Raw genomic sequence first — 9,481 nt, 5'->3', positions numbered from 1 at the left:
TTTTTTTTTTTTTTTTTTTTGCTCCACGTTTGATCGTTTGAGTTGTGCTTATGTTGTTTTCTTAGTATTTATTTGTGTTTGTAACGTCGAATCTGTATTATGTATAGCAAACTAAATTAAATGCAAACTCAATTAATGAAAGTTCTATTCATAATGTATTCTCATTGCCAGCATTTTAAGAATAGGATGTGTTTGATTTTAGTCCCTACATTCATTTTTGTCAAATTATTGATTTGGTGCCTATGATAATAATACAATTAATTTGTCACAAATAGTTAGGTGCAGTGTCAAATGAACCTGATGTAGACTGATATGATATTTTTCATGTAAATAAAAATCTTAAAGCATGTCTATTTATGTCCAATTTTATTTATAATATGATTCAATGCGTGTAGAGTTAAATTAATATGTTTATAAAAGAATAGGGCCTCGAATATAAGAATATCAAAGACCCAAATCTTTAAATATATTAATTTTTAAGTTGGATAAAAAAAATTAAATTTTTTAGTGGATAAAAGACAATTATGAGATATATTCAATTTGTAATTTAGTAAAAAAAAAAAAAGATATATATATATATATATGAATGGATAAGATTAGGTGTTATCTCTTATTTATTTATTTATATTATGTCATACATCTTATTTAAGATTACATAGATTAGGTGGGTCAACTCAAATAGGCTGTCACCATCAACCAAAAAAAATATATCAATATTGGTATTTATTATTATTTTCATAGATAAAATATTTGTCCTCTACCAATAATTCACAAAATAAACTAATTATTTTAGGCTTATGGTTTACATTAATTAATATTATTCAATGAATCTTAAAGCTTTCAGAAATTAAGTAATTAATACAATTCATAAAATAAATTAGTTATACCTTTTTTTTATTATTATCAACTATTAATCTAATAATAATATAAAGTGATTAACTTCTTCACGTATTTTATTTGTACACGATTTTATTTTTAATTGCATAAATCTATAAGTGGTTCTCGATAGCTCTGGCAAGAAATTGAGCTTGCTCAATTCGTTTATTCATTATAGACCTTATGAACTCCTTTGTTGATTCTATGCCCGAGTTCTTTCTTTATATCTTGTTCAACTCTTATTTCCCTTCTTTTGGTTCGGTCATCTTTAGTTTTTAGTAAACTTCTTATCTTCATAAGAAATTATCATTGATTAAGCCTTACAATTTACCCACGATAGGACCGTTGGGACAACCTTAGTCCTCGTATTGATTATGAAAGGGATCGTTTGTTGTGGTTGGCTTCGTCCTCTATAGTTTCCTTCACTTAGGTGCGAGCTTGAGACATGTATAGGAAGAGTCTAGATGACCTCAATCAATAGGGTTATATGAACTCTTATCACATGATATAACTTGTACTCAGTCGATCTCTTACCTTTTTTAACGAAACTATTGATCTACTCATTTTTCTAGTTTAATACAAAATAAAAGTTTTCTAACTCTTTCTTAATCATCATATTCTTAAGATCGAAAATGAAGGTACAAATTGTTGATATAGATAGTAACTTTCAATTTTTTTAAGTCTTTTTTAATCATTCTATTCTCATGATTGCGATCTCTGTTCATTAATGTACTTGATAGTGTTTATAAACTTATTATTATTAATAATAATAATAATAATAATAATAATAATAATAATAATAATACACAACTATTTTAATTACATAGTCAAAATAAATTCTCCATTAAATATTTACAAGCCTTGAATACTTCTTTTAATTACGTAATACTATAATTATTGCATGCAAATTATGATTATATCTTAATTAAACTGACACAGAAAATAATAATAATAATTATTATTATAATTAAACTATCATTAAGGTTTGGCCAAAAAAGAAAAAAAAATGAAACAACGTTCTTCTATTATCAATCTTTTCAAATATATGTTTATTAATGTAATTTCATCATATAATAACTTTTTTTTTTAATATTAAATTTATAATAACAACGTTAAATAATTTTAAAACATAATTATTTAAACAAATAAACCAATTATAATACGTACTTTAATTTTCATATATTTATTTAACTTTTAATTAATTTTAAACTCCATAGGTATGGAAACAGTGCCAGAAAGCAACATTACAATGGGGGTAAAACAGTCATTTCGTAAGAGGACACGTGTTGAAATTTCATTGGAAATGCTGCTCAAACTCCGCTGTCGACGGCCATCGTGATATTGTGGAAAAAAAGTAAAGCCATCGTTTACCAAGAAGAACATAGAAACAGAGAGAGAAGAATATCTCGAACATTTCGCGAATTTCTTCACAGAGCTAGAGAGAGATTGTTCTTCCCGTCTTTCGTTCCTCTCCCTAGATCTTCTGATTCACTTTCCCTACTCAAGCTTCAGCCATGGTGAGCCTCTTTTCACTGATTCTTCTTCATTTGCGGATTTCTTTATCTTTTGCTTTTTCGTATTTTTTTTTTCTTGATTTATAGTCTGTTTCTGTTCTTCTTGCTCTATCTTGATCTGTGATGCCTGGTAGATTTGATTTTCCGGGCCTGCGGGGTGTGGATCTGTATTATTCGATTTTTCTGATCCAGATCGTTTTAGTTTTCTTTTGTCCGATTTGCGCTGGATCGGTTTTGATTGATTTAGATTTCGTTTAGGATTGATTTCAGTAACATCGAAAATACTCGGAAATAGTTCGTTTCCTTGGATGTGATCGGGATTTTACTGATTGACGCCGTTCCTTAGTCATCCGAAATTGATAGTTTATATTTTTCTTTAGTTTGGTGTTTTCTTAGTGATTGAGATGATGTTTAGTGGTTGGTGGAAAGATGGCGATATTTTGCGTGTACTATCAGAATGGTAATATTGTGAAGTAGATCGAGTGCATGTGCTTGTTGAATATGGGGCCAATGATAATTGGTTGGCGGCAGCATAGTCAGTGGACCAAAGAAGCCCCCAACGGCCGAGGATAAATATAGGGAAGAATTGGAAATAAATTGGTTTTTGATATTTTTATTGTGATGCCCACTTTCAATTTTCAATATTACATCAAATCTCGAATGCTATAACCATCTTTTGAGAATCAAAATGTTATGCAATAGCCAATTGGCAACTCATCGATACCAACCAATGAATGTTATCTCTCATTGCGGAGATCGTGATATTGTGGAAAAAAAGTAAAGCCATCGTTTACCAAAGAGAACATAGAAACAGAGAGAGAAGAATATCTCGAACATTTCGCGAAGTTCTTCACAGAGCTAGAGAGAGATTGTTCTTCCCGTCTTCCGTTCCTCTCCCTAGATCTTCTGATTCACTTTCCCTACTCAAGCTTCAGCCATGGTGAGCCTCTTTTTCACCGATTCTTCTTCATTTGCTGATTTCTTTATCTTTTGCTTTTTCGTATTTTTTTTTCTTGATTTATAGTCTGTTTCTGTTCTTCTTGCTCTATCTTGATCTGTGATGCCTGGTAGATTTGATTTTCCGGGCCTGCGGGGTGTGGATCTGTATTATTCGATTTTTCTGATCCAGATCGTTTTAGTTTTCTTTTGTCCGATTTGCGCTGGATCGGTTTTGAATGATTTAGATTTCGTTTAGGATTGATTTCAGTAACATCGAAAATACTCGGAAATAGTTCGTTTCCTTGGATGTGATCGGGATTTTACTGATTGACGCCGTTCCTTAGTCATCCGAAATTGATAGTTTATATTTTTCTTTAGTTTGGTGTTTTCTTAGTGATTGAGATGATGTTTAGTGGTTGGTGGAAAGATGGCGATATTTTGCGTGTACTATCAGAATGGTAATATTGTGAAGTAGATCGAGTGCATGTGCTTGTTGAATATGGGGCCAATGATAATTGGTTGGCGGCAGCATAGTCAGTGGACCAAAGAAGCCCCCAACGGCCGAGGATAAATATAGGGAAGAATTGGAAATAAATTGGTTTTTGATATTTTTATTGTGATGCCCACTTTCAATTTTCAATATTACATCAAATCTCGAATGCTATAACCATCTTTTGAGAATCAAAATGTTATGCAATAGCCAATTGGCAACTCATCGATACCAACCAATGAATGTTATCTCTCATTGCGGAGGATTTGTGAAGAAGAAGAAGAATAGACTCTAAAAGGACCATGTGGAGATCATAATGATAATGGTGATGATCATGCCTCGCATGACATTCGGGGTCCCACATTGATTGGAGAAGGGAATGAGTGCCAGCGAGGATGCTGGATCACAAAGGGCGTGGATTGTGAGATCCCATATCGTTTGAGGAGAAGAACGAAACATTTTTTATAAGGGTGTGGAAATCTCTGCCTAACATGCACGTTTTAAAAACCTTGAGGGGAAGCTCGAAAGAGAAAACTCAAAGAAGACAATACCTGCTAGCGATGGGCTTGGTCGTTACGATAACCTTTATAAGTATTTGATTTTTCCTATGCCTAGTGTTCACATCTTTGAGTTCTTTCCTCTTAAGCTGTGTTATCATTTTCTTCCAAATTATCTTTCAGGCTAATGCGGCATCCGGTATGGCTGTACATGATGAATGTAAGCTTAAGTTCTTAGAGCTGAAAACCAAGAGAACTTACAGATACATTGTATATAAGATTGAAGAGAAGCAAAAGCAAGTGATTGTGGAAAAAGTTGGCGAGCCAAGTCAAAGCTATGAAGATTTCACAGCTTGTCTTCCTGCTGATGAATGCCGATACGCGGTTTATGATTTTGACTTCCTCACTAAAGAGAATGTCCAGAAGAGCAGAATTTTCTTCATTGCTTGGTAATGTTACGATCAAAAAAGAAAAAAAAAAAAAAACGTGTAGTTAGTTCTATCACTAATCATCACCATATTCTTTTGTTGTTGCAAAGGTCTCCGGACATATCAAAGGTAAGAAGCAAGATGATCTACGCAAGTTCAAAGGACAAGTTCAGGAGAGAATTGGATGGCATTCAAATTGAGCTGCAAGCTACTGACCCAACTGAAATGGGTCTCGATGTTTTCAACAGCCGGGCTAAATAAGAAGCCTCCTCCTGGTTATGAATTTCTTGTGGTGTTTGTTTTACATTGTGAAGTGATGATGTTATTCATTTCTGGGTTTATGAATGTGCTTTGGTTGATTACATATTGGGTTGCTTTGAGTTTTGTCATGTAGAATTATGTCCATCTGGAACAACAAATCTTCGGTCATTCCCCCACCACACCACCTTATATTGTATGATTTATCGTGTGCAATTAATGCAATATCTCCCTATGTAATGCTACATGATTTTCATCTTGTGTCATGCCAAGAACATGGGAGATGATGTTTGACCATGTTTAGCTCCGAGGATGCTAATGAGTTGCTGTTTTCAATGTCAATTTCACTGTTTCTGAGCAGCAGCATGGGCTTTATAACCAAGTTGGCTCAATTCTCATCTGGTTGGTTCTCTACTTTAATCTTTGTTTTCAATTACTTGCAGAATTTAGATCTCATTAACATTTTTGCATTGGTAAGCTAGAAGGATCCATAATGTTTCTCTGTTGATCTGTTTAGTGGAAGCATAAGGTTCTCAGTATCTTCATGCGAGACCTGGCTAAATTTGTTGGCTATTGGGCAATAGTTTTTTTTTTTTTTTTTTTTTTTTTTTTTTTTTTTTTTTTTTTTTTTNCCAGCTGCTTTTCCTGAAATCATTACTCTAAATTCTCTGGTGCTCTATCCTAGACCACAATTATATAGCTATTTTTTCAAATATGAAAGTACCCTCTCGGTAGATCTACACGTTTTAGGTTATCTAGACTTTCGTTAAATAATTCATGTGTAAGAGTACAATAGGGAGACCTACATTTTTAACTCTCAGTATAAATGATGTATCAATTTTAATTCATGTAGTCCAACTCCATAATTGTACAAATATTTTTCACTTTGTTGGTCGGGCAAACCAAGGAAACTAAAGCTTCCCAGATTAGATTAAATTTGTAATTTAATTTTTTTAAAAATAAAAAAGACGGTAAAAGGAAAATTTATTTAAAGAATATTGAATGGAAAAAAATGTCAGAATCGGTCTTGTTCGTAATCACCACCACAATTACAATCATTAAACTTGATGATCTATAGAAATAAATAGAAAGATGCATTTTCGGGAGAGCTTTGAGTTCGAGTGACATTTCACCCTTAATTACAACTCATCCGTTGATTTTTTAACATCAATCGGTTCCGAGCTCTACTTAGTTTCACCCAAACCAATTTTAATTAATTTCGGAGAGTATATTTCTCTAATCTAATTAATTTAACCTAAAAAAAAATCCATAAATTAGAAAGATAAAAAGTAAATTTTAAGGATAAGAATATTTGTAAATATTTTTTAAAAGTCATAAATTAGAAAGATAAAAGTAAATTTTAAGGATAAGAATATTTGTAAATATTTTTTAAAAGTGTTATTGTTTATTTTAAATATTTTTGAGAGAATAATGGTATTTTAAAATTTTTAAAATTTTTGTATATTATTGATTATTATTATTATTATTATTATTATTATGTTATTAGCGGACATCGAATTTTGGTAATTGGCTTCTCTCTCGCGCTTTTCATCACATCACAGCGTTCGATTGAGAAACCCTAGAATTCTCTTTCCTCTCTGTTTCCCTGAGCCACGACCACCACTCCTCCGCCATCACCATGGTCGACCCTCTTGACACCAGCTTAGATGATATCATCAAGAACAACAAGAAATCCGGATCCTCAAACTTCAGGGGCCGCGGCGGTGCTTCTTCTGGACCAGCTCCCTCTCGCCGCTTTAACAATCGCGGTCTTAATAGAGCAGCGCCCTATTCTAGAGCCAAGGTGAAGGAATTTGAGTTTTAAACATCCCGCTTTCGCTCAATCTTACTTTACCAACACCACTCTCTTACTCTATTACTACTACTACTACTGCTGCTGCTACTACTACTAATACAAGTGTTTCTCGTGGGGGTTTAGGCGCCTGAGACGCCTTGGTCACACGACTTGTTTGTAGATCATGGTGTGGCGTATCCTTCACACCCTGCACGGGCCTCTACTATTGAAACTGGCACGAAGCTTTATGTTTCGAATTTGGATTATGGTGTTTCCAACGAGGATATCAAGGTATTTCAATTTTGGATTTGTGGATTGGAACATAAGAGTGTTCTCTTTTTTTTTTTTTTTTTGTGTCACTAAGACTTGGTTACATTTGTATATGCAGGAACTTTTTTCTGAAGTTGGCGATCTTAAACGGTATTCTATAAATTATGATAAAAGTGGGAGATCAAAGGTATGTTTAAAGTGTGTCCTACACAAGGGCTCTTTTGTTTATTAACCATATTTTCACGTTGTAATTTTTATTCCTCGTAGGGAACAGCAGAAGTAGTTTTTTCGCGACAAGCAGATGCTCTAGCTGCTATAAAGAGATACAACAATGTTCAGCTAGACGGGAAGCCCATGAAGTTGGAGATTGTGGGTGCAAACATCGTGACGCCTGTTCTACCTGCTCCTTCAAATCCCAATTTTGGGAACTCAAGTGGATTTCTTAGAGGGTATATATATATATTTTTTTCAATTCATTTGTTCTTATTTCTAATTTTCGATCTGCTTTTACGAGCGTAGTCATGTATTACTGCAGCTAATGGTATGTGGTCCGAAGTGGATGTAACTTTTTTCTTTACAATACCTTTGCCAGGCAATGTTTCAAGTACCTGTTTTTAGAGTTATATTAGGTTTTATTATGGATTTTTAACTTTTTCTTGTTGTTCTGATTTAGTCCATAGTTTAAATATATTTCATTGATTTGCAACATGTTCACTAGGAGCTTTGAAAAGGTCAAACATGCAAATATACAATCTCTAACATTTTTTATTGAACATGTGTGGACAAATGCGGTGATATGGAGGAAAAATAAAGCTAGATGGAGAATTAAGTTGTATTCATGATATTGTTAATTTTGTTTGTGATAACAACTTAAATTGTATTCATGGTATTCACCATGTTAATAGGTGCATTTGCATCCAACACTTCTATTTCTCAAATTGGAATTATACTGCATGCAATTATCTGCCTCCTAATATTTATACCATTATTCTTTTTAATTATCGTGGGTTTCTTAAATCTGACCATCTTATTCACCAACTGGGCTAATTTTATTAAAAATCATCTGAACTTACTTAATTTGGTGTTGAAATGGTGGTTATTTGTGTAATTATGATGATTTTTGGATGTCATTTTTATTTGGGGTATGTTTCGAATAGTAGACTATTATTGGATACATTTTTTAAAGTTTTATTTTTTCCTTTTTAGGGATCAATTTATACATCCTTTGCGAATAATTACCCTGTCTTGTGTTTTGATCGTATGAATCCAGAAGTTTTGATATTTAAGTTTTCCCATGATGGTGGTGTATTATATAAGCAAAAAAGAAAAATGTTAATGAAGCCTGCCTCTTGAATAGTTATGGTAACCTTGTTGTGTGCATGATCACACATTTGCTACTGTAGATTTCAATTTCATGGATTTCTCTGTCCTTGCTAGTGTAGATTTCAATTTCGTGGATTATTCTGTCCCTTCTATGTTTTAGGTGTTGCTAAAGTATGAAGCTAGTAATTATGTTTTAAATCTCTATAAATGCAATGTTTACATCAAACTTTTTTCATCTGATTTGATAGCTATTATTGGTTCTCTTAATCAAAATGCATTTCATTAAATTTTCGTTTGGTTTTAGCAGTGGACGTGCACTGGGCCGAAACCGGGGTGGTGGACGAGGTCGTGGTCCTGGAAGAGGAGGGCGTGGACGTGGCAATGGCAGAGGTGGTGGTGAAAAATTATCGGCCGAAGATCTAGATGCTGATTTGGAGAAGTACCATGAAGAAGCAANCAAATTATCGGCTGAAGATCTAGATGCTGATTTGGAGAAGTACCATGAAGAAGCAATGCAGATCAATTAAATCATTTGGTGTCATTTTNAATGCAGATCAATTAAATCATTTGGTGTCATTTTCTGGGGCTTGATATCCATAACTTCGTTAGGTTCTTGGTGATAAATGTGATGAGGACATCGTTTTCTGTTTTGCGAGTCATATCAAGAAGCCTTGACCTTGAGAGAACCGCTAGACCTTGCTATGATGTGGAGTTTGAGCTTGAATTGTTGTTTGTTGCAGTATACTATAAAGAGGTGTTAACTAATGCTTGAATGTAATCTCATGTTATCTATTTTGATTTGCTCCAATCTCATTTATTTTCTATGANTGGAGAAATGAAAGTCTTGGAAGCCATTGATTGCCGAAGTTTTTATGCGGAATGATAGAGCTTTGTAGGAAAGTGGGTCATGTGAGAATCATGGAGCTTGTAACATCTTCAAACAAAGCTCATCTTCTTCACCCTCTCTCTAGGTTACCAAATCTTTTTGAAGGTTGAGGAATGTGTGTTTGGGGTTCGTAGGAGGTGGGTCCCAAGGGATGTGTTCCTTCTTTTTACCTTTAAAATGATTAGAAGTGGATTTTTGTACCGCT

General features: G+C 33.5%; 3 protein-coding genes across 7 annotated transcripts in view; all 3 read left to right on the top strand.

Moving 5' to 3' along the window:
• Window positions 1–164, top strand: part of LOC111787427 (mitogen-activated protein kinase 3-like) — a gene marked incomplete in the record, with an annotated part of 2,649 nt that extends 2,485 nt beyond the window's left edge. The window contains 1 exon segment of the mRNA XM_023667386.1: window positions 4–164.
• A 2,073-nt stretch (window positions 165–2,237) lies between these two features.
• On the top strand, window positions 2,238–5,344 carry LOC111787453 (actin-depolymerizing factor 2-like). Of its 2 annotated transcripts, none has more exons than XM_023667420.1 (3): window positions 2,238–2,393; window positions 4,500–4,765; window positions 4,855–5,344. In XM_023667420.1, exons 1-3 carry the CDS (start codon window positions 2,391–2,393, stop codon window positions 5,003–5,005), a joined length of 420 nt encoding a protein of 139 aa, XP_023523188.1. In that variant the 5' UTR covers window positions 2,238–2,390; the 3' UTR covers window positions 5,006–5,344. The 2 variants fall into 2 exon arrangements, with proteins under 2 accessions (XP_023523188.1, XP_023523187.1); XM_023667419.1 differs by lacking the exon at window positions 2,238–2,393 and adding an exon at window positions 3,154–3,330.
• A 1,173-nt stretch (window positions 5,345–6,517) lies between these two features.
• LOC111787440 (THO complex subunit 4A-like) lies at window positions 6,518–9,198 on the top strand. Of its 4 annotated transcripts, none has more exons than XM_023667402.1 (7): window positions 6,518–6,806; window positions 6,942–7,088; window positions 7,186–7,254; window positions 7,335–7,516; window positions 8,698–8,807; window positions 8,865–8,925; window positions 8,961–9,198. In XM_023667402.1, exons 1-6 carry the CDS (start codon window positions 6,642–6,644, stop codon window positions 8,915–8,917), a joined length of 726 nt encoding a protein of 241 aa, XP_023523170.1. In that variant the 5' UTR covers window positions 6,518–6,641; the 3' UTR covers window positions 8,918–8,925; window positions 8,961–9,198. The 4 variants fall into 4 exon arrangements, with proteins under 4 accessions (XP_023523170.1, XP_023523168.1, XP_023523169.1 ...); XM_023667400.1 differs by having other exon boundaries at window positions 8,695–8,807; XM_023667401.1 differs by lacking the exon at window positions 8,865–8,925 and having other exon boundaries at window positions 8,698–8,844; window positions 8,937–9,198.
• The last annotated feature ends 283 nt before the right edge of the window (window positions 9,199–9,481 follow it).

This window comes from Cucurbita pepo, chromosome LG02 (assembly GCF_002806865.2).
Source record: "Cucurbita pepo subsp. pepo cultivar mu-cu-16 chromosome LG02, ASM280686v2, whole genome shotgun sequence".
In the NCBI taxonomy this organism is placed as follows: domain Eukaryota; kingdom Viridiplantae; phylum Streptophyta; class Magnoliopsida; order Cucurbitales; family Cucurbitaceae; genus Cucurbita; species Cucurbita pepo.
The sequence above is the reverse complement of the archived record's forward strand: the minus strand, read 5'-3'. Positions and strand labels throughout refer to the sequence as shown.

Coding starts and splice junctions, on each gene's coding strand:
- LOC111787453 (XM_023667420.1), top strand. Junction 4,766..4,854: donor AGAATTTTCTTCATTGCTTG/GTAATGTTACGA, acceptor GTTGTTGCAAAG/GTCTCCGGACATATCAAAGG.
- LOC111787440 (XM_023667400.1), top strand. CDS start 6,642: ATGGTCGACCCTCTTGACACCAGCTTAGATGATATCATCAAGAACAAC. Junction 7,255..7,334: donor ATAAAAGTGGGAGATCAAAG/GTATGTTTAAAG, acceptor TATTCCTCGTAG/GGAACAGCAGAAGTAGTTTT. Junction 8,808..8,864: donor TGAAAAATTATCGGCCGAAG/ATCTAGATGCTG, acceptor TATCGGCTGAAG/ATCTAGATGCTGATTTGGAG.